Source organism: Sciurus carolinensis, chromosome 6, assembly GCF_902686445.1.
Source record: "Sciurus carolinensis chromosome 6, mSciCar1.2, whole genome shotgun sequence".
NCBI classification, from domain to species: Eukaryota; Metazoa; Chordata; class Mammalia; order Rodentia; family Sciuridae; genus Sciurus; species Sciurus carolinensis.
In genome coordinates, this window is record NC_062218.1 from 159,127,974 (window position 1) to 159,154,339 (window position 26,366).

The window sequence follows — 26,366 nt, forward strand, 5'->3', positions numbered from 1 at the left end:
GCCAGAGACGCAGGCTCCGGGTTCCCCTGAGCCAAGGCTGGCACCGTGGGCCCACCTGGCCCTAGGCCAGCACAGGGTCCCGGCTGGTGGAGCTGCATTTCTGTGCCCCTGACCTCAGGCCTGGCCCAGGGGTGAGCACGTGGCCCTGCAGGGTCAGGATGTCTCAGGACGTTTGCTGGGACAGCGGGAAGAAGCTGCCCTCTACCCTGGGTGCTAAGTGGTGGATGGTGGGCCACCCAGGATGCCCTGGAGGCCCACTGGGGTGACCGCAGTGCAGGGAGGAAAGGCCTTTCCTCTCAGGTCCCAGACCTGCCTGGTGACCTAATGGGGAGGTGGCTGACCTCATGCTTCCAGCCCCAGGCACTGGGACCTAGGCCTGCAGAGAAGGTGCCTGAATCCCAAAGAGAAGAATGCAGAACAGGAAGTCCTTAAGGCTTTGTATGGGCCCACACAAGTCTGGTCCAGTCCTGAGCTGGGCACTAGTGAGACAGGAGCAGAGGAGGACAGCAAAGGCTTTGGAAAACTAAAGGAAGATCAGGACCACCACCCACAGCGGGGAGCCTGCGGGTCCGTGCCTAACAGGGTGGGCTGCAGCTAAGAGAAGAGACGTTTGCATGTTGTGAGATTTCTACCATTTAATTGAAGCACTGCACTGTAAACACTAAGCGGGTGCTCAAAGAGTTCAAGGAGCACATTAAGACACTATAGAACAACCACTAAACACATGTGCCCAGATGTGCCCATAAGCCAAATACTTAATTAAAATAGGACACCAAAATATTAAAATACACCTGTAATCCCAGCAACTTGGGAGGCTGAGGCAGGAGGATTGCAAGATTAAAGCCAGCCTCAGGGAGATCCACGATGGTGGACTAGAGGGAGGCTGCATTCCTTGTCGCTCGGTAACTCCGGTTTCAAGTAGAGGATATCTGTTTCTTGATTGCTCACTTTCAGGTGCCTACCATCCGCCATTTGCCTGCCTCTCGCCTGTCCATCCCCTGCCTTACACCTATCCATCACCCAATGTAGGCCTACAGGTTCACCTCCTGATTGTCCGACAACAGTCAGCAAACTGATCGCCGACCGCCAGTGGAGCTCCAGCTGCCTGCTGTTGCCTGGAAGTTCACTGTCACAGTACCTGCAGGTTTGGTTACACATGGCTGCCGCCATTTTGAGACAACAGCCAGGCCCCGTAGGACCCCTGGCCGGACTGACTGAGCCCCACCTCCAGGATCCCTCAGCCTGACGATCACTCCCTGCCTCTGTGGCCCTCACATTGACTGACTGCCCCCTGCCGCCAGGACCCCAGACCAACTGATTGCAACCAGCCTCCAGGATCCCACAACCACACCAAACACACCCGACCTCCAGGACCCCTGCCTGACCAACCGCATCCCGCCTCCAGGATCTCCTGCTGACCACGTCCACACCCTGAGCTGCAGCTCCCCATTTGCCAACACATTTGGAAGCCAGAGCGGCCATCTTGGATAATCCTGAAAGCCAGAGCTCCGATCTTTAGGTGGGGCAAATCCCATCCTGAGACGCCTGCTGGAGGCTTGAAGCTCATTGTCAGGTCCTCTCATGCATCAGGCTACTGAACTCTGGGAGGTTTCGTTACTATATGACTGTTATACTGTAGATTTTCTTTTTTCTCCTTATAGAAAAAATTTAAGTTTTATTTCTTTACTTTTCTTGCTCTCTTTTCCTTTTGTTTACCTGTTCCCTCAGAGTCTCTTTCTCCCTTTTTGCATGCTAACAACCAAATTCTTTTGTTTATACTCTCACTCTTTCTATTATCTAGAACTTCTATATATTCTTTTCTTATCCCATTAACAGCTACAACCTACATCCCTCCACCTCCTCTTTGTCCTCCATTTGAAACTGCAGACCTTATTACAAATCTGTTTATTTTACTGAAGATATTTGAACTCATTCTATTTATTATGACAATTTTGTTATTGTCCTCATAGGGGCTATTTGGTCTAGGATTGCATACTGTCTGAATTGGGCACTGCTAATATTGATCTCCCCTTAAAGAAAGGGTTTTGGAAACATATAGGGCCACTATAAGCCTACAGGGGGAAATCTGTAATACCGCAGATCTGCACTGCTAGAGGGGAAGATACATGAACAACATGAAAAAACAAGGGAAGAAAATGATCCAAACAAGTCTAGATTCTATATTAATAGAATCCAATCACAGTAAGTTAGAAGAAATGTCAGAAAAGGACTTCAGATTATACATGATTAAGATGATTTGCGAAGCAAAGGATGAGATAAGAGAGCAAATGCAGGCAATGAATGATAATACCAATAAGCTGAAAGAGCAAGTGCAGGAAGCAAAAGATCATTTCAACAAAGAGATAGAGATTCTCAAAAAAAACCAAACGGAAATCCTTGAAATGAAGGAAACAATAAACCAAATAAAAAACTCAATGGAAAGCATCACCAAAAGACTAGACCACTTGGAAGACAGAATCTCAGACAATGAAGACAAAATATTTAATCTTGAAACTAAAGTTGCCCAAACAGAGAAGATGGTAAGAAATCATGAACAGAATCTCCAAGAACTGTGGGACATCATGAAAAGACCAAATTTAAGAATTATTGGGGCTGGGGAGATAGCTCAGCTGGTAGCGTGCTTGCCTTGTAAGCACAAGGCCCTGAGTTCGATCCCCAGTACCGCAAAAAAAAAAAAAAAAAAAAAAAAAAAAAAAAAAAAAAAAAAAAAGAATTATTGGGATTGAGGAAGGCACAGAGATACAAACCAAAGGAATGAACAATCTATTCAATGAAATAATATCAGAAAATTTCCCAAACCTGAAGAATGAAATGGAAAATCAAATATAAGAGGCTTACAGAACACCAAATGCACAAAATCATAACAGATCCACACCAAGGCACATTATAATGAAAATGCCTAACATTCAAAATAAAGATAGGATTTTGAAGACCACGAGAGAAAAGCATCAGATTACATATAGGGGGAGACCAATATGGATAGCAGCTGACTTCTCAACCCAGACTCTAAAAGCTAGAAGGGCCTGGAACAACGTGTTTCAAGCTCTGAAAGAACATGGTTGCCAACCAAGAATCCTATACCCAGCAAAACTAACCTTCAGATTTGAAGATGAAATAAAATCCTTCCATGATAAACAAAGTTAAAAGAATTTACAAATAGAAAGCCTGCACTACAGAATGTTCCCAACAAAATATTCCATGAGAAGGAAATGAAAAACAACAATGGAGGTCAGCAAAGGGAGGAACTACCTTAGAGAAAAACCACTCAAAGGAGAAACCAAGCCAACTTAGAAACCAAAAATAAGCCAAATGACTGGGAATACAAATCATATCTCAATAATAACCCTGAACGTTAATGGCCTAAACTCATCAATCAAAGACATAGACTGGCAGAATGGATTAAAAAGAAAGACCCAACAATATGCTGCCTGCAAGAGACTCATCTCATAGAAAAAGACATCCACAGACTAAAGGTGAAAGGATGGGAAAAAACCTACCACGCACATGGACTCAGTAAAAGAGCGGGGGTTTCCATCCTTATATCAGATAAAGTGGACTTCAAGCCAAAGTTAGTCAGAAGGGATAAAGAAGGACATTTCATACTGCTTCAGGGAACCATAAATCAGGAAGACATAACGATAGTAAATATTTATGCCCCAAACAATGGTGCATCCCTGTACATCAAACAAATCCTTTTCAATTTCAGGAATCACATAGACCACAACACAATAATTCTGGGTGACTTTAATGCACCGCTGTCACCACTAGATAGATCTTCCAAACAAAAACCAACCAAAGAAACCATAGAGCTCAATAACACAATCAATAACCTAGACTTAATAGACATATATAGAATATTCCATCCATCAACGAATGGATTCACTTTCTTCTCAGCAGCACATGGAACCTTCTCGAAAATAGACCATATGTTATGCCACAAATCAGCCCTTAGGAAATGCAAAAAAATAGAGATACTGCCTTGTGTTCTATCAGATCATAATGGACTGAGAGTAGAAATCAATGACAAAATAAAAAAGAGAAATTACTCCAACACCTGGAGACTAAATAATATGCTATTGAATGAAAAATGGATAACAAAAAACATCAGGGAGGAGATAAAAAAATTCTTAGAGGTCCATGAGAACGACGATACAACATATCAAAATCTCTGGGACACTATGAAAGCGGTACTAAGAGGAAAATTCATTGCATGGAGCGCATTCCAGAAAAGAATGAAAAGTCAACAACTAAATGACGTAACATTATAGCTCAAAGACCTAGAAAAAGAAGAACAGAATAACAGCAAAAGGAGTAGAAGCAGGAAATCATTAAAATCAGAGCTGAAATCAATGAAATTGAAACAAAAGAAACAATTCAAAAAATTGACAAAACAAAAAGTTGGTTCTTTGAAAAAGTAAACAAAATAGACAAACCCTTAGCCACACTAACAAAGAGAAGGAGAGAGACGACTCAAATTACTCAAATTACTAAAATTTGTGATGAAAAAGGACACCACTGAGATACAGAACATAATGAGAAGCTACTTTGAAAATCTGTATTCCAACAAAATAGAAACTATCAAAGACATTGACAAATTTCTAGAGACATATGCTCCTCCCAAACTGAACCAGGAGGACATACACAATTTAAACAGATCAATATCAAGCAATGAAATAGAAGAAGCCATTAAAAACCTACCATCCAAGAAAAGCCCAGGACCAGACAGATTCTCAGCTGAGTTCTACAAGACCTTCAAAGAAGAACTCATTCCAATACTTCTCAAAGTATTCCAGGAAATAGAAAAGGAGGGTACCCTACCAAACTCATTCTACGAAGCTAATATCACCCTTATACCCAAACCAGGCAAAGACACATCAAGGAAAGAAAATTTTAGACCAATATCCTTGATGAATATAGATGCAAAGATCCTTAACAAAATATTGGCAAACCATATCCAAAAGCATATTAAGAAAATCGCGCACCATGCTCAAGTGGGGTTCATCCCTGGAATGCAAGGATGATTTAACATTTGTAAATCAATAAATGTAATCCATCATGTCAATAGACTTAAGGATAAGAATCATATGGTTATTTCAATTGATGCAGAAAAAGTGTTCGACAAAATACAACACCCCTTCATGCTCAAAACACCAGAAAAAATAGGGATAGTAGGAACATACCTGAACATTGTAAAGGCTATTTATGCTAAGCCCATGGCCAACATCATTCTTAATGGAGAAAAACTGAAACCATTCCCTTTAGAAACGAGAACAAGACAGGGATGTCCTCTTTCTCCAGTTCTATTCAACATTGTCCTTGAAACTCTAGCCAGAGCAATTAGGCAGACTAAAGAAATTAAAGGGATACGAATAGGAAAAGAGGAACTTTAGCTGTCACTATTTGCTGATGACATGATTCTATATTTAGAGGATCCAAAAACCTCCAGAAAACTTCTAGACCTCATCAATGAATTCAGCAAAATAGCAGGCTATAGAATCAAAACACATAAATCGAAAGCATTTTTATACGCAAGCGACCAAACAGCTGAAAGGGAAATGAGGAAAACAACTCCATTTGCAATAGCCTCAAGAAAAGTAAAATACTTGGGAATCAATCTAACCAAAGAGGTAAAAGATCTCTACAATGAAAACTACAAAACACTGAAGAAAGAAATTGAGGAAGACCTTAGAAGATGGAAAGATCTCCCATGTTCTTGGATAGGAAGAATTAATATTGTCAAAATGGCCATACTACCAAAAGTGCTATACAGATTCAATGCAATTCCAATTAAAATCCCAATGACGTACCTTATAGAAATAGAGCAAGCAATCATGAAATTCATCTGGAAGAATAAGAAACCCAGAATAGCTAAAGCAATCCTTAGCAGGAAGAATGAAACAGGAGGTATCGCGATACCAGAACTTCAACTATACTACAAAGCAATAGTAACAAAAACAGCATGGTATTGGCACCAAAACAGACAGGAAGATCAATGGTACAGAATAGAGGACACGGACACAAACCCAAATAAATACAATTTTCTCATACTACACAAAGGTGCCAAAAATATGCAATGGAGAAATGACAGCCTGTTCAACAAATGATGCTGGGAAAACTGGAAATCCATATGCAACACAATGAAACTAAACCCCTATCTCTCGCCCTACGCAAAAATCAACTCAGAATGGATCAAGGACCTTGGAATCAGACCAGAGACCCTGCATCTTATAGAAGAAAAAGTAGGTTCAAATCTTCAACTTGTTGGCTTAGGATCAGACTTCCTTAACAGGACTCCCATAGCACAAGAAATAAAAGCAAGAATCAATAATTGGGGTAGATTCAAACTAAATAGCTTTTTCTCAGCAAAGGAAACTATTAGCAATGCGAAGAGAGAACCTACAGAGTAGGAGAAAATCTTTGCCACTCATAATTCAGATAGAGCACTAATTTCCAGAATTCATAAAGAACTCAAAAAACTCTACATGAAGAATATAAATAACCCAATCAACAAATGGGCTAAGGATATGAACAGATGCTTCACAGAAGAAGATCTACAAGCAATCAACAAACATATGAAAAAATGTTCACCATCTTTAGTAGTAAGAGAAATGCAAATCAAAACTACACTAAGATTCCATCTTATCCCAATTAGAATGGCGATTATCAAGAACACAATCAACAATAGGTGTTGGAGAGGATGTGGGGAAGAAGGTACACTCATACATTGCTGGTGGGGATGCAAATTAGTGCAGCCACTCTGGAAAGCAGTGTGGACATTCCTTAGAAAACTTGGAATGGACCCACCATTTGACCCAGCTATCCCACTCCTTGGCCTATACCCAAAGGACTTAAAATCAGCATACTACAGAGATACAGCCACATCAATGTTCATAGCTGCTCAATTCACAACAGCCAGACTGTGGAACCAACCTAGATGTCCTTCAATTGATGAATGGATAAAGAAACTGTGGTATATATGTATTCAATGGAATATTACTCAGCTATAAAGAATAATAAAATTATGGCATTTGCAGGTAAATGGATGAAATTGGAGAATATCATGCTAAGTGAGATAAGCCAATCTCAAAAATCCAAAAGACGAATGATCTCACTGATAAGCGGATGATGACACATAATGGGGGGTGGGAGGGGGCAAGAATGGAGGAAAGAGGGACTGTATAGAGGGAAAAGAGGGGTGGGAGGGGTGGAGGGGAGGAAAAAATAACAGAAAGAATCAAACCTCATTACCCTATGTGAATGTATGATTACACAAATGGTGTGCTGTTACTCCATGTACAAACAGAAACAACATGCATCCCATTTGTTTACAATAAAAATAAATTAAAAAAAAAAAGGCAGCCTCAGCCATTTAGCAAGGACTTAAGTAACTCAGCAAGACCCTTTCTCAAAATAAAAATAGGGCTGGGGAGATAGCTCAGTTGGTAGCGTGCTTGCCTTGCAAGCACAAGGCCCTGGGTTCGATCCCCAGCACCGCAAAAATGAATAAATAAATAATTAAATAAAATAAAAAATAAAAAAGGCTGGGGATATAGTTCGGTGGTTAAGTGCTCCTGAGTTCAATCCCTGGTACCACAAAAGAAAGCTTTCCAAAATGTTAGCAAATAGAAGCTAATAATATGTTAAAAAGGAAAATAAACAAAGAGGCTTATCCCAAGAATGCAAAGATAGTTCAATATTTGAAAATCAAACAATTCAATTTATAATACCAACATACTAAAAAACAAACATCATACGATCATGTCAACTGATAGATGAAAACTATTCAATAAAAGACGACAATATCCCTTGATGATAAAACCTATTAGCAAAGGAGGAACTTCCTTAACTGGTCAGAGAACATCGACAAAAACGATGGCCGGCCTTGTTCCTAAGGATGAAATGCTGAAAGCTCTCCCCTTACGACCGGCTGGAACAAGGCCGGGTGTCTACTGTACTCTCTGCTCCACACCCTACGGCAAGTCCAGGCCAGCCAGAAAGCAAGAAGAGCACACAGATTAAAAAGGAAGAAATAGGACCGTTTCTGTTTACAGACTGTCTATGTAGAAAATCCCAAGGAGTCTAGGAAAATTTTTTAAGAAGACAGTAGAACAAGTGAGTCTGGCAAGGTTGCTGTTTACATAGCATTTACATTGCATTGGGCATTATGAATAATCTAGAGATGACCTAGAGTACATGGGAGGATATCTGTCGATTCTATGTAAATATGGCATTTTACATGAAGGACTTGAACAGCCTTGAAGCCTGGTACCCAAGGGGGGTCCTGAGCCAGTCCCCAGAGGACGCTGAGCAATGACCGCATGCCTAAGGAAGTAACCGAGCCCTGTGCTCGGCTCCACCACAAATTCAAGAGAGCAGCGCCGCTGGGCGAGTGAAGCTCCGTCAAAGCAGGCCGGCCGGCCGAGGGAGGGACGGAAGACGCACTCACTACAGGAGCCACGTCCTCCTGGGAAAGCCAGCAAAGCAAAGCCAGGGCTTCCCTTTCCATGAAAATTTTTTTGAAGAAAAACACCCCTACCTCCAAAAAAAACATTTAAAAACCCGAGTCTGGGGCTGGGGATGCAGCTGGTGGTACGCGCGCCCCCAGCATGCCCAGCGTGGCAAAACCAAAGGAACCCACAGGCTGAGCGGAAGCCGCAGGACCAGATCCCCGCGGGCCTGAGTTCAGTGTCAGACTTAAAGCCCAGCTGGGATCCTGTCCAGGAGAAACTCCACCCTGCTCTGGCTCCGGAGCAGGCGCTGGGGCCAGGAGGGGTGGGGCGGGGCTTCTCTCCCCCACGCCCCCCACTGCTGCCCATCTAGCAGGTGGGTTAACAAGGCACTACTTGCCTTGGCATAAAATCAAAAAGACAAAAAAACTCAGTCATCAAGATAAACACCATTAAAACAAATCAAAACTCATGCAAAAAATCATGAATAAAATACCAACATTTTAAACACACGATCCAGCTCTGCGTGGAGGGCCCAGTCCCCGCGCCTCACCCTGACCCCAGCCCTGACCCCAGCCCTGACCCCAGCCCTGCCAAACGCTGGCTGTATGGTCATAGCCGATGCTCTGCTCATGAATTCTTTGCATTCATTTTTACCTTAAAATATTGTGTGAGAGCCTTTGTTATCTGGACTGCTGTTTTTTGGGGTGGGGCTGGTGCTGGGGACTGAACCCAGGACCTCCAGTGTGCTTAGGCAAGGCTCCAACACCGAGCTGAGCCCCCAGCTCCAGTCTTGGGCTGTCTGAGGCCCCAGATGTGGCGTCCAGGAGAGCCCTGCTTGTCTCAGCCAGCCCTGGCCTGCTCTGCGCTTGGCTCCTGCAGGCAGTGGCCTGGGGCCCCGGAGGCACGGCCTGTGGGTCCCCCAGTGCAGGCTGGGAGCTGCGCTCCAGGGCACCGCGGTGCACTCTGGGAGGCTGCTGGTCCTCTGCTCTCCGCTCAGGACTGGGACTGTGTTCCTGTGTGTGTGGTGTGGGGGTCCCGCCTGCTTGGCCCCCGTTCCCCAGAGTCCACTGGGGCCCAAGTGCACTCCTGCAGGGCAGGCTGGGAGAGGTGCCTCCCCACCCTGCCTCAGGACCAGGGTCTCCCTGCCGCCTCCCCTCCCGCTTCCGCCTGGAAGAGAAAGAGGAGGAAGGGAAAGTGGTGGGCGCAGGACCCTGAGTGTCCACCTCACCCTCTTGTCCAGTGACAGCTCCAGTCCGAGCCGCCACCTCTTCTGTCCTTGTCCCTCTCAGTCAGGGCTCAGCTAGGAGGACACAGAAGCAGCTGCCCAGGCCACACTGTGCGGGCCTGGCTGTGAGAGGAGGCAACTGGGAGCCAAGCTGAGATGTGCTCCCGAGGGCAGAGCTGGAGCTCAGGCTTGGCCGCGCTGGCACGCGGGCCTCCCAGGCACGCAAGCTCCCTGCAGCCCCGCTCACAACAGAGGCGTCCCGACCTCCTCAGTGGCCCACCCCACCGGCACAGTCACCTCTTTCTTCATCATCTTGAGCTGCTCTTGGAACCTGGCGTAGTCCCGATCCTGCTCCAGGCGGATCCGCTTGGCCTCCTCCCGGCGGCGCAGGGCATGGTCTTGCTCCATCTTCTCCACCTGCTGCTTTTGCTGACGTTCCAGGTTCTCCAGCTCCGTGTCGAAGAACTTCTTCTTGGCCTGGAGGGAGCAAGAATTCAGAGAAACTCAGCAAAGCCACTTTGTACCTGGGAGGGAGACAGGGAGGTGTGCTCAGACCTGGGTTTGCATTCTAGATCTACCACCTCTTTGCTGTGTGACCTAGGGCAAGCTGCTTAACCGCTCTGGGTCTCCGTTTCCTTATCTCCAACAGAGAGACCAGACCATTGACTTTGCACTGTTGTGGCCTGATGAGGTCGGAAAACCTCAAGAACAGGGCAGCGGTTGTGAACTGCTCCCCACTGCCTCACCAACCCCCTCTGCGCTTCACCTGAAGGAAACTCGGAGGTGACGCCCTGGGCCCAACCCCGGCTCACATTGCTCTCTTGCTCAAAGCGCCGGAGCAGCTGCTCCAGCTGCAGCTCGTGCTTGCTGCTGAGCTGGCTCTGGTTCCGGTGCTCCTCCTTCTGCAGCAGTCGCAGCTCCCGGAGCTCCTGGCGCCTGGCGGAGGGAGGGGGTACGGGTTTGGCATGAGGGGGGCGCCTCACAGCTGGGGACGCCCAGGGCTGGATCGTGGACCAGAGTCCCACACCGGGCACGAGGAGACTCAGGTGCACCTGTCACGACTGGCGGCCAAGTGGAGTGACCTCAGTGCACGCAGAGGGCTGGGGCGGCGTGAGGGTGACCACCCGAGCTCAGGAGCGCGGCAGGGGCGCGGAGCTGGGCAGACAGGGATGGAAATGGGAGAAACGGGGACGTCACCGTGTGGACACGCCGCGCAGACCTGGGAGAAACAGCCGTGGCATGGACTAGAGGCACCAGGGACCGGGGCGCTGACCCTTCACAGGCTGCTGGCGCCCTGAGGGTGATCTGGCAATGCGCCTGTGACCCTGGCGTGGCGGTTCCGCTCGGTGGATACGGGTGTTGTAACAGGCTACTCGTGACGCTGTCCCTCGGTATCCGCGACCCCAGGACCCTGCCCTGTGCTACAATGCACGATGCCAGGCCTCTCGTGGGAGACGGTGTTGTATCTCACACCGCCTGGGTGTGTGCTCGCGCCCACGGCCACCGCCTCCCTGGGACCTAACACCCGAGACAATGTGCACGCTGGCGAGCTGGTGCACAGCACTGTTTGGGGATAATGACAAGAAAAAAGAAGTCCACGTGTGTTCAGGACAGACGCAGCTGTGCCCCCTAATTTTGTGGTTGGTTGGATCCACAGATGCAGAAGCCGCGGGTTCAGAGGGCCAGCTGTACACCGAGTCAGGAACGAGTGTCCCTGGCCTAGGTGATTGAGAGTCACGATACATCCACATGACGGCAACCCAGACAACCATCAAACAGGTTCTAGAAACACTTGACTCGGTGGAAAAACGTCTATGAAGGGCACAACCCTCCGCGCAGACCAGGGGTGATCTCCAGGAGCAAGAGCCAGTGGGCCTGTGCCCTGGAAGGGCCACACCACGGAAGGCTAACCAGGGTGGCGGGACACCTGGCAGGAAGTGCAGGAGGCTTTCCGGTCCTTTTTTTTTTTTTGAGCCATGACAGCATTTTACCGATTACGATAAACCGTGACCTGAGCCGCACGGCCCGCCTTGTTAGTGTGTAGGCAGGAGAAGGGATGCAGGGCGAGCCCAGGATGGGCCGGGCACACGTGGACAGTACCGTTCACATAAGCAGAAAGGGAAAAGCTCGGCTCCCGACTGCGACTTGCGGGTTCCCGGGTGGTCCCTCGGGATTGGGTCGGCCAGGCCGTGTCCCCTGCAGTCATTCACAGTCTGCACGTGGCGAGTCCACTGTGCAGTCGCGCTTGTCCTGCAGGCCTCGCTCACGGCTCTAAGGGGCCGCTCGCGCCCGCTGCCTGGGACGAGGCCGAGCACCGTCTCCGGGCTGGGGTGCCCTCTGGGGCAGTCACAGCATCCTTGCTGACCTTGGCCCCCCGTCCATAAGACGAAGCAGATTGTCCCCAGCTGGCAGGTTCCCTGAGGGCTGAGCGAGACGATGCCCATTTTGGGCCCACCTGGCCCGCGGCAGAGGCCTGGGGAGTGGCAGCTGCCGCAGTGACGGCGAGGACACCAGCAAGAGCCGCCCGGGCTCTGGGCAGAGTGAGACACAGCCCAGCCTCGGGCGGGGCTTCTGCATGAGCACCTGCTTTTCTGGAAACGGAGAGGGTAGGAGGTGATCGTCCAGAGTGTTAAAGACATGGACGTCCTGACTCAAGAGAAAGAAGGTCCAAACACGGGGCACGAGGTGGGCAGCTGGTTCTCGTGACGCCTCCCGGGCCCCCGAGTTCTCAGGGGGTGTGCTGGTGGAGAGGCAGGCCGGGGGGCCTGGGAAAAAACGGTCAGCACAGGAGGTTCCAGGGAGGAACAGAAGGACCTCGGCCACGAGCCTCAGCCTGGGAGGGTGACAGACATTAGGCTGCCCGGTTTAGACGCCCGAGAGGGGCTGACTTTCTGAGATGCTCAGGTCCAGGTGCGCAGTGGTGGGGCGTGCGTCAGCAGGGGGCGGTGGGAGCCTCCCACACTCCTGCAGCCTGGCCGGGGCCACAGGCTGCTAGGGCCTCCTGACCACAGATGACAAACAAGAACAGCCTGCTGTCCGTGAGCTGAGCGCCTCCCACCCACCTCCTCACGGCCTTCCTTCCACACCTGAGCAGCACACAGCCGCTCCACTCGGGAAGGCGGCAGCCAGGCCGAGGGCAAGGCTTCTCCACGGGGTGAGCCCGTCGGGAACTTCAAGCCAGGAACCCGCACTGCCCAGAGGGGCAGTGATGGGAACCCAGCCCTGAGAGTCCAGGGTCCTCTACCAAGAGCCCCAGGCCGCCAACCCACACAGATAAGGACGTGTGTGTGTGTGAGCGTGTGCACACCCAGCAAGGCCGCACGAACAGCATCAGCCCAGCCCCAAGACGGGAGGAGTGCCCAGAGCAGCCAGAAAGGCCCGGCACACGCCGGAGCGCTCGGGCTCCGGAAGACGTCTGAACGCATCTGATGTGCCAGGAATTCTCTCAAACCAAGAGTGACTTCACCCCGCAAAGGCCCGGGCCCGAGTGGATGGATGGATGGATGACAGATGGCTGGCTGGAGAACAAGGGACCTTACGGGTGGGTGGATGGATGTAAGCATGGGTAGGTGGAGAGATGCAGGGGTGGGCGGGCATACGGGTGGATGATGGATGGAAGGATTAATGGGTTGTTGGGTGACTGGGTCATTGGATGTGTAGATGGGTGGATGGGTGGACAGTTGGATGGAATGGATGGGTGGATAGATGGGTGGGCAGACAGATGGATAGATGGATAGATGAACAGGTAGATGGATGATGGATGTTGGGTTGAAAAAATGGATGGAAGGTAAATGAATGAATGAATGGATGGATGGACAGATGGGTGGATGAACGGGTGGGTGGTTGGGTGGATGGATGGATGGGTGGGTGGTTGGTGGATAGGTCACTGCAGGCATGAATGTGTGAACAGAAGAACGGGATGGATGAATGGGCAGATGGAAGGATGGATGGATGGGTGGCTAGATGGGCAGATAAATGGATGGGCAGATGGATGGTTGGGTGGGTGTGTAGATGGTAGATGGGTCAATGGATGGGGAAGTACAGGGTCTCAAGCAAAACCAGTTTCCTATTGTTCCTTTGTTTCCCCACTCCACACCACAGACAGACAGACAGCCCTCTCACCCAAGGGCCAGTGCCCCTCCCTTCACTGCAATGGATGGGCGGGTGGACGGTAGATGAGTGGGTGTGTGGGTGGGTGGACGATGGCGGGATCCGCGGCCCCGTTCCCGCTATCAGTGACCTTGTGGGTGGGTGGACGACAGGGATCCACGGCCCGTTCCTGCTGTGCCCCCCCGACTTGCCTGAGGAATCGCATCTCCTCGTCCTTCTTTTCGTCGTCGCTGATGATCTTGGAGGTGGTGATGCTCACCTCCACTCCGTCCACCACGAATTTGCGCGTCCGCTTCAGGGTTCTGTTGTGCAGCCTTGAGTCCTGGCCGGGGACAAGGTGATGCTGTTTCAGAAAGGTCTGTGGCTCACAGGGTGAGGCCATGCCTGCCCCACAGCCCCTGCCCCACAGCCCCCCTGCCCCACAGCCTGCGCCCCACAGCCTCCACCCCACAGCCTGCACCCCACAGCCTGCACCCCACAGCCTCCACCCCACAACCCCCGCCCCACAGCCCCTGCCCCACAGCCTCCGCCCCACAGCCCCCACCCCACAGTCCCCCTGCCCCACAGCCTGCGCCCCACAGCCTCCACCCCACAGCCTCCACCCCACAACCCCCGCCCCACAGCCCCCGCCCCACAGCCTGCGCCCCACAGCCTCCGCCCCTCAGCCTGCGCCCCACAGCCTCCACCCCACAGCCTGCACCCCACAGCCCCCGCCCCACAGCCTCCACCCCACAGCCCCCGCCCCACAGCCTCCGCCCCACAGCCCCCACCCCACAGCCCCCCTGCCCCACAGCCTGCGCCCCACAGCCTCCACCCCACAGCCTCCACCCCACAACCCACGCCCCACAGCCCCCCTGCCCCACAGCCTGCACCCCACAGCCTCCGCCCCACAGCCTGCGCCCCACAGCCTCCACCCCACAGCCTCCGCCCCACAGCCTCCACCCCACAGCCTGCGCCCCACAGCCTCCACCCCACAGCCTGCGCCCCACAGCCTCCACCCCACAGCCTCCACCCCACAGCCCCCGCCCCACAGCCTGCGCCCCAGGAGGATGTGGCCGCCTGCTGCCCCTCGGGTCTGGCGCGTCTCAACCTGGTCGCCTGCCTGTCGGAGTGCAGCCTTCAGAGACCTGAGGTCCTTTCCTCGTGCCAGCACACACAAAACGCAGGACCCGGATCAGGGAGAGCTGACCCTCGTGACCCGTGACGGTCCTGCCCTGGCTGAGGTGAGCTCCTCCAGTCCAAGGACAGGAAGACAGCAGTTGCCTCCCAGGATGGTCATAAGGATTCGAGGAGACCAGGCAGGGGCACGGGGCAGTGCCCGCTCACGGCAGCCATTCAGTGTGTGGCATTCATTTCTGAGTTACGATCACAGACTCTCTCCCCGTCCACAATGCCAAGATCACAGGAGCCCAGAAGCCAGAGGTGGCTTTCCAAACGGATTTGGCAGCAAAACCTGGCCCGGCCTGCCAGGAGTGGCCTGGGACCCTTCCTGGTCTGCACCTCTTGCTGAGACTCGCTCTGCGTCTCACCCTCGAGTGCTGGCAGTGCCATCTGAGGTGTCTCAGTGGTGCAGTGAACGGCATCCTTGGAAGTGCTCGGTTCAACTCAGACGACGGCGTGGGGTTGTGCCAGCCTCCTCCTGGCCTCCCCTGCCTCCAGCCTCTCACCTCTTGGCTGGCCTCCGAGGCTCTCCCGGTATAGCCTCACCCAGTCTTTGCAACACAGTGGAAGGCCTTCCAGCCAGGGGTCCTGGATGGGCAGCACCCTCGAATCGTTGCCCCTGACTTCCGTCTCTCAACAGTGCTAGCTCCCAGGCTGCAGGACTCCATCCAAGATGGGTGAGAGTAGCCGGGGACAAGGACCGAGGCAGGAGGGAGAGTGGGGGAAGAAGGCAGCCAGTCACAGCCCTCACGTGACACTTCTCCTGCCCCGGGGCCCCGTCCCTGCAGTAAGAGGCTCCTGGTCACACCAAGGGGCAGCAGGCGGACTCTTATTAGCTCCCTGACTCACCGTAGCCAACTGAGATGTGCCCAACCCCTGGAGAAGAGGTGGGGAGACCCTGCTGGAGCTGGGTCAGCGGATTAAAGGAAGATTCAACACTTCCAGGAAGGGGCAGCGAAGTCAAAGCTGCTGTCCATACTTGGGTGATGACAATTTGTTACCGCCTGCTGTATACTCTGAGGAACTAGCAGGGAGGAGCCGGAAGGCTCCAAATGTGAAGAAGCCGCGAGCAGGGGGTGGTGCTGCCCAGGCCCTGCACGCCGGACGCACCCCACACGGTCAAGGCTGCGCCGTCAGCCGGGGCAGGAGGCCGCGGTGCGCCTGTTTCTCTCGGTTTCTTTGGTCTGATTCTGGCCCCACCGCCAGCCAGGCCCCGAAGCCCGGGAAGAGAGCCGGAGCCCCTGCCCGTCGCTGACGCTGCCACCGCTGGCAGACCCAGCTGACCCCCAACAAGAGAATCCACCTCCGGACTCTCGGTCCCTAACTCCACCTTTAACCAAATGGTAAAATCCAAACCCAAACCAGCTGCTTAACATCACCAAGTCCCACGCTGGACAGGACGTTGGGACTGAACTCTGAGCGGGACTAAAATCTTAGAGAACGACCCTCGCCAACCATTTCAGGAGGAAGGCGGGAGGCCGTGGTGGACCAGGCCCTGGGCTGGGTCCTTAGCACCCCGAAAAAGAAACAAACACACACGGTAAGTGGAGGCAGCCCCCAAACGCCCTCGGGAGCCAAAGCCAGCAGTGGTCCTGGCGCAGCACCCCTGCTCCAAGCCCACGGCACGACTGACTGGCCATTACCTTAAGGGACAGCGAGCCCGTCTCTCTGTTCAGGGAGAGGTCGGTGGACAGGGAGGTGCTGTAGTCTCCACTCTCGGAGGTGGACAGGCTGCTGCTATCCGAAGCCCTCTTGGAGGGGCCCGGTGCTGCCTGGGCAGGGGACTCTAGGCTGCCGTTGACCAGCGTCTCCCCCAGTGTCTCCAGGGCGCTGCTGTTGGGTCGGCTCTGGCCAGCCTTTTGGGACCTGCTGGCTGCAGGACTCAGGTCCCCAGCCTGGTCCGTGACTTGCTTCTCCTCGGCCACCTGGATTCTGGCATCCATGGACACTGGTCGGGACTTTCGGAGGGGAACAGGCACCGCTAGGCCATTCTCGTTCACAGGGGCCACTTCTGGGGGGCTGGGGGCTCCATCCACGGAGGGCTGGCTGCAGGGCCCGTTGGCACTGTCCCGAGGCTGGCTGGTTGGCAGCGGGGCAGGTGGTTCCCGGACAGGCTTGTCAGCCCCCAGGCTCAGCTGACTGGCCTCTGAAGACTCCGGAGTGTGGTCCAGGGCCTGGAAGAAAAGAGTCAGGACCGGGCTGCCTGTGTTGGACACGAGAGTCGGCGGGCGGAAAGGCCAGGCGCCTGCAGGTGGAGAGGCGGGGTAGGAGAGGGGCAGGGAGTGCTCTAAGCTGGCTCACCCTCCCCTGCACCTCGCCAGTAATCAGAGTCCTACCCTCAGGAGACTCCTGCCCTCAGCTCAGCCTAATTTAATAGCCTTTGTCCTTCCTGGAGGAGCGGCTACCGTGGCCAGCAGGAGCGAGGGCCCAGCAGCTATTCTGTCCAGAGCTGGGACACCATGAGAAAATGCACACGCACCCCACTCCTGACCCGACCTTTCAACTTCCGGAGACACGCTGGAAACCCGGATTCTTACACGACGTCTCTTAATGTCTAGATGGCAACTGATTCCGTTTTTTAAAATGGCATAAAGTCCAAAGCCTGTCCAGGGGATGGACACGGCCTTCCAGACATTTGGTTTTTAGAGTTTTTGTGGGTCAGAAAGTACAGGAAATGTTGCTAGAGTGAACAGAACGTTCGTATCTGTGTATGTGAAATAAATGTCCAACTTGGGCACGGTGGTGCACGCCTGTGATCTCAGCAACTCTGGAGCTGAGGCAGGGGGAGCCCAAGTTCAAGACCAGCCTCAGCAACTTAGTGAGGCTAAAGCAACCTAGTGAGACCCTGTCTCAAAACTAAAATAACACAAAGGGTTGGGGATGTGGCTCAGTGGTTAAGCGCCCCTGTGTTCAATCCCTAGTACCAAAAATAAGCACCCACGGTGCTGGAGGGTGCTCGTGGAGGGCGCTCGCCCATCTTGGGAAAGACCCAGGGTCAGTGCCGGCAGGCAGGCGTGGATGAACACATAATAAAATGCCCAGCTGGGTGACAGTGAGCACCCACACGGCCACTCTTCAGCTAGGAGGGGACCCTGCCACGGCCCTCTTCCTGCTCTTGCCAGTGGCTGTCCCCTCCCTCACCCTGACACAGTGTCCTGAGCGTGACCGCCAAGAGCTACAGGCGAGCTCTCGTGTTTGTGAGCTGGCACTCTTGGTCCCTGCGGCCTCTGGTTTTGACCGTGGACGGGCAGCTAGGGGAGCAACCCCAACCCGCCTCCTATTCAGATCTTCAGCTCGTGCCCCTCACACCCAGCCCAGCCCTGCCCGGAGCCCCGGCTCCTGCTGTCCTCGGGATGAAGCGCAGCCTCCCGCACGTGGAGAACGAAGCCAGACACGACCGCCCTCTGCCCCTCAGCCTCGCTGCACGCGCCTCCTGCTGGAGCCTGGCCACTGGCTTCTCCCCCCGTGCCCGCCAGCCTTGCCCTGTGGGCTCAGCCAGCATCCCCGCAGCACAGAGCTGTTTTCCATCTGTAAAGTGGTCCGCACCCTGGTTCCTGTCAGTCAGGGCTGCGTGACTGGCTGTGGTCACCCTGTCGATTCCACTTGCTGTCCCGGGTGAGGCTTCTCTTCTGGTGAGGGTTCCCACCAGCCTCAGGCCCCTCCCGGGACTGGAGTAACCCTGAGAAAGCCACCACCCCTGTCCCCACACAAGGAGGTGGCTGGCTCTGTCTGCCAATGAGCAAGTCCAGCCCCTGCTGTGGGGCCACCTGGACACAGTGGTCCCCCTAGAATGGCCTCTGTGTCAGCCCCACCTGGGCTCACAGAGCGCAGTGCAGGACAGGATCGGGCTGGCTCGAGGTATTTTTTTTTTAATCAATTTAATCTACTTTAATTTCTATTTAAACTCAAGTGCTGAAGCTATAAATGGCTTACAAATGTGCTAAAACCCTGGTCCCCTTGACACTCAGGACAGCCATGCAGGGTCCAGGACAGCCACAGCCCCTGTCCCATGCCGTCTCCTCCATCCCAAGTGTGCTTAAGCACGTGTGTGGGGAAAGGCTGGGAAGCAATGAATCCGTTGCCAGCTTTTAAAAACGGGAAGGTTTCGTGTGACAACCTAGATTCCTGGTCTCTCCCCAGGACGTCCGGGAGCTGGCCAGCGCCCCGCTGCTTCCCCTGCAGAGGGGTCTGCGGGCTGCTGAGAAGCAGGACGCCCCAGCTCCCTCCTGCAGGAGCCTGCCTGCTGGGACCCATCACCCTGCCCTCCCTACCCTCCTGACCCTCCCGCCCCGCCAGGCTTCTGCACTCACAGGGGCGGCGTCCACGGTGTCCTCCTCGTCCCCCTCGTCCCTGCCATCTTCGATCTCCTCCATCACCTCGGCCTTGGCCTCTGCCACCAGCTCCCGCAGAGCCTTGTTACTGGTGACGCTGCTGACGAAGGGGTGCTGGGGGGACAAGGCACACCTGGATCAGAACCTCGGGGCTGGGGGAGGGCGGCTGGGAAGGGAGCCCAGGGCAGCTCTGAAGGCCCTGGGGGGAGGGGCGAACCCTAGCTGCCTGGCCCTGAGCAAGGACCTGCACTGGGGGGACAATGATGCTGGGGTCACAGGGAGGTCTCGAAGAGGAAGAGACAGGATGCATGTCACGGAGCCCAGGCCAAAGCAGGAGCTCAAGCAACGTGGGGGTGGGGGGGGGCTTTAATGTTGTTGCCTGGCTGGCCTCAAGCTTGCGATCCTCCTGCCTCAGCCTCCCGAGCTGCTGGGATGACAGGTGTGTGCCGCCGCCCCCCCCCCCCCCCCCCCGCCTGAAGGGCGTGGCACACAGCTTCACAAATATCCCACCGCGGATTTTACTGAGGCATAACTTATAGGACCGCACGCGAACTGCCAACTCAATGGCTCTTCACGGGCGGGTCACCACCCCCAGGTAGAGATGCACAATTCCATCATTCTAGAAAGTTCCCTGGCCTCCCCCTGCAGGCAAGCAAGCCCCACACCCCTCTCTCCGGAGACCAGTCTGGCCTCCCCTTCAACGTCACACACACAGAACTGCCAGCACGTGACCGCTTCAACGGGCTGGCTGGTTTCCCAGGCCCAACGTCAAGCCTGGGTCTCTGGCACCTGTCACCTCTTTTGGCGAGTGTTCCTTGTGCTGTTGTGTAGAGGGAGCCTATCTTGAGGAGCCGGGGTGGAAACCAGGGCCCAGCGGCTCGCGGCCCCTCCTGCGCAGTGCGCAGGGACACATGGGTCTGCTCCCTCGTCCAGCTGCTGCGGGACACGTGGGCTGCTTCCCACTTTGGGAAACTGAGTCAGGCTGCTATGGACCGTCCTGCCAGGGCCACCCTCGGGGGTGTGAGTGTTTGGTTTTAAATAAGGAACACACACTCTCAGGTGGATGCTGAGTCCCCTCCTGGGCGCCCCCCAGGGCACCATCTTCAAAGTGTGTGCACAACGCAGGGCGAGGTCGGGACCTTGAGGCGGCAAGGTCTCCCAGGAGAGGTAGAGGCCCACTTCAGGTCCCACCCCAGGTCCCACCCGGCACCAGAGCAGCAGGCTGGGAGTCTCCCCACCCGCTCTGCCAGGGTGGCTGGGAAGGGCCGAGGGCGGGGCAGGCGCATCCCTGAGCTGGAAGCTGCTGTCTGGAACTTTCGGGAAGACTCTGGGGAAACGCAGGGTTCTTACTGTCAGCAAGGCTGTGGGCGGAGGAACGGGTCACCAGGAGTGCTGGGAAACAGTTACTGACAGGGGAGTGACCTCCTCACACCTTACACACTCGGGGCCACAGATCATTCTTATCTTTCTGCTCTAAGCAGATGGCTTAGGCTGGGCCCTCAGCCGGCGCGTGCCAGGCCCAGCGGCCCATCCTGAGCACCGCAGAAGTAACTAAATATGTACATAAACGAATGGGTTCGTCTGGGGACGGCCACGGGGCAAGGCCCCATTCACCTGGTGCCCCTGACAGCCATGGGCTTCTTTTAAAGCTCCACGGCCCACACACACGTTCCTAAGCCGGCGACTGGTGCAGCAAACCGTCGGTTTGAAGGTGTGATCGGTTCCTGGCCCTCTCTCGCCCATTCACGCTGATTGTCCCAAGGCCCGGGATGTGGCCAAGTGCCAAGCACCAAAAGAGGCCAAAGTCCTGCCTGAGGGGACACAGAGGCAGGTAACCAGATGACAAGCAGGCCAGGAAGTCTTGGGGGGGCCTGGAGGGGCCACATAAAGCTGAGACCTGAGGGCCCTGGCAGGAATTCCAGGCGGAGGGAGGACCCCGCCACAGGGCTGGGTCTGGGGCAGAGAGGAAAGGCCAGGCCAGGCAGAGGGAGCCAGAGGACAGGAGGACGAGCCGAGGACGGAAGGGGAGTGGGAGCAGCCGCTGTCACCCACTGAGGATGTCACTGGCTGCTGCGAAGCTGTGGTCTCCAAGGCCTGAAGCGGGGTGTTAACAAGGGTTTGCTGATCGTGGGTGGCTGGGCAGCTATGGGTGCTGACCACAGACCCAGAGCCCAGGACAAACCCAGCTTTCACCACCATTGTCACCACCGTCACCATGGTCACCACGGTCACCATCACCACCAGCAGTACCATCTGCAAAGAAGCCACCCCAGCCACCCCCGCACAGCCTTTTGGGAGCGAAGGTGGGAATGAGGAACCCGGGGCCCGGAGCTCCACGCTGCATGACCTCCCGGTGTGACTCCGAGCAGGACACCCCGGGCACTTCCCTGCGGCAGAGGCAGATGCAGCAGGAATGGGGCAGACGCAGGCCTCTGGAAAGGCCGGGCTTTCCCGGGATGCTGCCCACGCTGACCAAGGCAGGAGCCTTGCTCTCTTGAGGCGGAACTGTCTGCCTTGCGCAGCCCACGGTCCTTAGGAGGCGGAGGGAAGCAGCGTGGACGAGGGGTGGACACCGGGCCAGCAGGGCCCCTCCCCCACTCATCAGGCCTGCAGACGCGCTTTGCAAAGGTGCCCAGGTGGCTGGGCCACACGGCCTCAGCGCTGCTGCCTCCAAGAGTGTGCCCAGAGGAGACTCCTCCCAACCCCGGCCAGCCAAGGCCATCACAGAGACAAAGCTCCGGCCACCCTGCAAGGGAGGGCAGGAACCTTTCCCGTGGCCACATGCTGGTCCAAGTAGGCCGGTCCCCACGCGCAGGTCCCAGCGGAGACTGGAGCGGATGGTCCCCTGTGCACCCTAAGGAAGAGGTGCCACCTCCACAGGAGTCCAGAGTCGCCCAGACGGTGGCACCACACGGCTGACCAGCTGGACCTGCCCTCTGCCGGAAGCTCTCCCACCATCCACAGACGTCCTTCCAAGAGCTGAGCCTTTCCCCTCTGTGCTGAGAAACCACCAGCGGGGGTCTCGCTCTCCAGACTGGCCTTAGGAAGCGCCAATAGCGCTCCTGGGTGTTCAGGCCACAGGCTGTTCCCGCCATGCCCCCCGTGTCCCTCTCCACAGCCTGCTTCCCCGCTTCCTCTTTCAGGCCTCCTTTCTCTCCTCCAGCCCCTGGGAAAGGCAGCTTAACAAAGTGGTCAAGAGCACAGACTTGGAACCAAGCCACCAGGATCAGATTCCTCGCTCTGGCCAGGCACCTGTAATCCCAGCAGCTTGGGAGGCTGAGGCAGGAGGCTCTCGAGTTCAGAGCCAGCCCAGCAATTTAGTAAGGCCCTAAGCAACTCAGCCTTTTAAATAAAATATAAAAAAAGGGCTGGGGATGTAGCTCAGTGGTTAAGCACCCTGGGTTCAATTCCTGGTACCAAAAAATAAAGAAAGAATCCTAGCCCTGTGTGACTTTGTGCAGTGTGACAAACTGTGTGACTCTCTGTGCCTCAGTTTCATCATGGATGGAGATGGTGGATGGATGGAGATCTGAACAGCACCTACTTCACAGGGCTGTTAGGAGCACTAGGTAGGTTAACATCTGCTAAGCATTTAGAATAGTGCCTGTTGTGGATAAAGGGTTCTAGAAGAGCTTGCTAAACAAACATGATCAAACTTATTTAGCAAACACTTGTTGAGGGCTCTCCACTGCCAGGCACTGTTCTTGGGTCACGTGAGCAAACCAAAGACCGCTTCCCTCAGGGAGCTGACTCAGCTAGCCCGGAAGTGCAGCAAAAACAGTAAATGAGAAAGTTATATACTATGACTGTGGTGTGCGACGGAAGAATAAGAAGCGGGGCAGAGAAGGGGGAGTTAGGAACGGGGTTGTGGCGGGTCTGCATTTAGGGAGGAGTCACCGGGAAGCCGACTCTGGAGCAACGACTTGACAAACAGGGAGGGTCTCGGGGGAGAGCCTTCCAGAGGGGACAAATGGCCAGTGCAAAGGCCCTGAGGCAGGAGCGTGCCTGGTGCATGTGAAGAACGGAAAGATGGCCAGGACGGGTGCAGCAAAGTGAGGGGACCTGGTAGGGAGAGGAGGGCAGGGGTGAGGTGGGGTGGGCAGACAGTACGGGACCCCAGGTCACAGAGGCTGTATCTTAGTGAGATGAGGCGTCAGGGAGCTTCGTACAGGGAAGGGCATGAGCCTTTCTGTTCGTCAGGCAAGACTGACAGGTGGCAGAGACACCAGTGAGAAAGCCACAGTCCAGGTGAAGGACGGGGTGGCCCAGATGTGTTTGCAGGTGGTGGGATGTGGAGGGTGGTGAAGGTGGCAGGGGGCTCCTGACCAGGCGCGTGAGCAGGAGGGCGCGAGCTAGTGGAGGGTAAGGGCTGGAGGGCGGAGCAGTCCCGGGGGACAAAAGGTCAAGACGCTCCTGGACAGGGAAGCTGGAGGGGGAACCAGCCGCTGGACAGTCTGGGAGGCAGAGCAGTCTGGACGGGTGGCAGCTGGACGGGACCGTCTCCAAGGTGGGAGAGGGACAAGGACCCTGGTGCATGACCACGTTCACCAGCAGGGACTGGAGGGCAAGTGAGGAGATGAGGAGGGAGACCTGGACGCCAAGAGTGGGACGAGACAGCTGATGACCCAACCGGAGCAGCTGCAGAACCGGTGGGTGAGCAGCCCCACCCTGGGGGTCCGGCTCGGGAGCCAGCGTCCGCGCTCTGCCCACTCTGCGGGCAAGCGCCATGCCGTCTCAGACCAGCAAGCGGCCGGACTCAGCCCAGCCGCCGACGCTGGGGGACAGCTGTGTGAGGGGCTGGGAGCGCCTGTCATCCCAGGCACCCAGCAGGCCGGGGTGGGAGGACCCAAGTTCAAGGCCAGCCTGGGCAAGCTGGTGAGACCCTGGTTCAGAATGAAAACTACAAAGGGGCTGGGGAGGTGGCTCAGGGAGAGCACTCTCCTGGCGAAAGCCCAGGCTCCCATCCCCAGGAAGGAGGGAGGGAGGGAGGGAGAGAGGGAGGGAGAGAGGGAGGGAGGGAGGGAAGGAGGAAGGGAAAGAGGGAGGGAGGGAGGAGGGAGGGAGGGAGGGAGAGAGGGAGGGAGGAAGGGAAGGAGGAAGGGAGGGAGAGAGGGAGGGAGGGAGAGAGGGAGGGAGGGAGAGAGGGAGGGAGGGAGGAGGGAGGGAGGGAGGGAGGGAGAGAGGGAGGGAGGGAGAGAGGGAGGAGGGAGAGAGGGAGGGAGGGAGGAGGGAGGGAGGAAGGAGGGAGGGAAAGAGGGAGGGAGGAGAGAGGGAGGGAGAGAGGGAGGGAGGGAAAGAGGGAGGGAGGGAGGAGGGAGGGAGGGAGGGAAGGAGGAAGGGAGGGAGAGAGGGAGGGAGGGAGAGAGGGAGGGAGGGAGGAGGGAGGGAGGGAGGGAGGGAGGGAGGGAGGAAGGATGGAGGAAGGGAGAGAGGGAGGGAGGGAGGGATGAAAGGAAATCGGGGTACACGAATGAACCCACGCCTGGCATGGGTCACTCAGCCCAGAGTGGGGCTCAGGGCAGGCGGGGGGCAGGTGCGCCCCTGCCAGCAGGCAGACGTGAGGTGCCCCTGGAGGGTGCAGGAGTCAGGACCTACCCCTGGCACTCAGGTCAGGGGGCTGCAGGCAGGTCACTGCCTCATCCTTGGGGTATGGACGCTGCGACCCTCTAACTGGACATCAGGAATGTGCGGAGGAGGGCGTGGTGGCGGGTCTTGAGGGTGCTCCTCCCCTGGGACCCCCACTAACATCCGGACAGGGCATTTTTTTCCAACTACAGAATGGAAATTCCTGGCGCAGGCTGAGGCTCTGGGGCAGTTATGTGGGACCAGGACAGCTGGTCTCTTCCCTGCGGAATGTCCCGGAGGCTGGACCGGGGCAAGAGGCTGCTGCTTGCAGGAAGCAATTGGCCCTCGGTGGCTTGGGGACTTTGCATCTGACAGTCTCAGCAGCCCCTGTAACTGCAGATGTCTGCCTTCAAGTGAATTATGGAAATTCAAATGAGTGGTCGTGACCTCTTGGCGGACAGACCTGCCTGTGGGCTCCTCTTTTTTAGTGAGAAGCCCAACTCCTCAGTGAAGGCGAGCGCCCGGCAGCGCCTGCGCACTTCACCCTCAAGGCCGCCCTGTAAGGAAGGGGCTCAGTTACTCCCCAGGGCACAGAGAGGTTAAGCCACTTGCTGGGGTTCCACAGCCAGTCAGGGTGGCCAGTCAGGGGAATCTGAATTCAGGGCTTTCCAAATGCAGATCAAATAGCACAACCCACAGGGATGCAAGGTGGACCTGAGTGTCAAGCTGGGAGACCGGCATCCAATGGCAGCTGGGAAAGTTGGGATTCAGAGGAGGCCTTTACTGTGGGTGGGATGTCCTCCCCCTAAGTCACATAGCTAGAAGACCCGAACCACAGGGCAGTGAGGGGCAGCCCCTGCGTCCCCCAGGCCCATACCCTCTCTCCTCCATCAGCGGTGCTGGCCTGAGACTGACCGGCAGATCAGAGGAGGGTTTCGAGAACTCTGCTACCATCAGCCAGACCGCTCACAGCTCATTCCCAAAGGTCAGGAGACCGTCCGCTTCCCCAGCCTCCGTGCACCATCCGCGGGTCGTGCACCAAGCCCATGGTCATCCAGCCCGGCTGCCCAGTTCTGCACACAGCACTGAAGGTCCCTTTGAGTCAGCTGCTGACCCCACTACCGCTCACAGGTAAAGCTGAGTCCTGGCCCACGTGACCCTGCGCGCAGGCCCCACCCCGCCCTTGGGAAGCCCCGCCCAGGAGGCTGGCCGTCCACAAGTGGGGCACGTGGGGTGGGTGGCATGAGTGCGCTGGGGAGCCAGGGCCCAGGTCACGAAGAACAGCTGCCTCTACCCTCAGGGTCTTTCCAAAGGACGAGCAGGGAAGGGGAGCCGCCCCGCGGAGGGCTGCGCTCACCTCCAGCAGCTGCGCGGCGCTGGGCCGGGTCTCGGGGTTCTTATCCAGAGCAGTCTTCAGGAAGTCTCGGAACTCCACGGACCTGCGAGGGCAGGGTGGGCGTGAGCTCGGGTCCGGTCACCGCCCCATCCTCCCAGGGAGCTGTG

The 26,366-nt window shown here is 55.2% G+C and overlaps 1 protein-coding gene across 3 annotated transcripts in view; it reads right to left on the reverse strand.

The window, feature by feature from the left end:
• Stk10 (serine/threonine kinase 10) overlaps window positions 1-26,366 on the reverse strand; it is a 123,875-nt gene that overhangs the window by 20,194 nt on the left and 77,315 nt on the right. For all 3 annotated transcript variants that reach the window (XM_047557000.1, XM_047557001.1, XM_047556999.1), the window contains exons 7-12: window positions 26,221-26,302; window positions 19,278-19,412; window positions 16,611-17,141; window positions 13,998-14,128; window positions 10,509-10,632; window positions 9,994-10,173 (exon numbers count right to left, since the gene is read on the reverse strand). In XM_047557000.1, coding sequence (XP_047412956.1) covers window positions 9,994-10,173; window positions 10,509-10,632; window positions 13,998-14,128; window positions 16,611-17,141; window positions 19,278-19,412; window positions 26,221-26,302 — 1,183 coding nt within the window. The remainder of the gene's footprint in view (window positions 1-9,993; window positions 10,174-10,508; window positions 10,633-13,997; window positions 14,129-16,610; window positions 17,142-19,277; window positions 19,413-26,220; window positions 26,303-26,366) is intronic.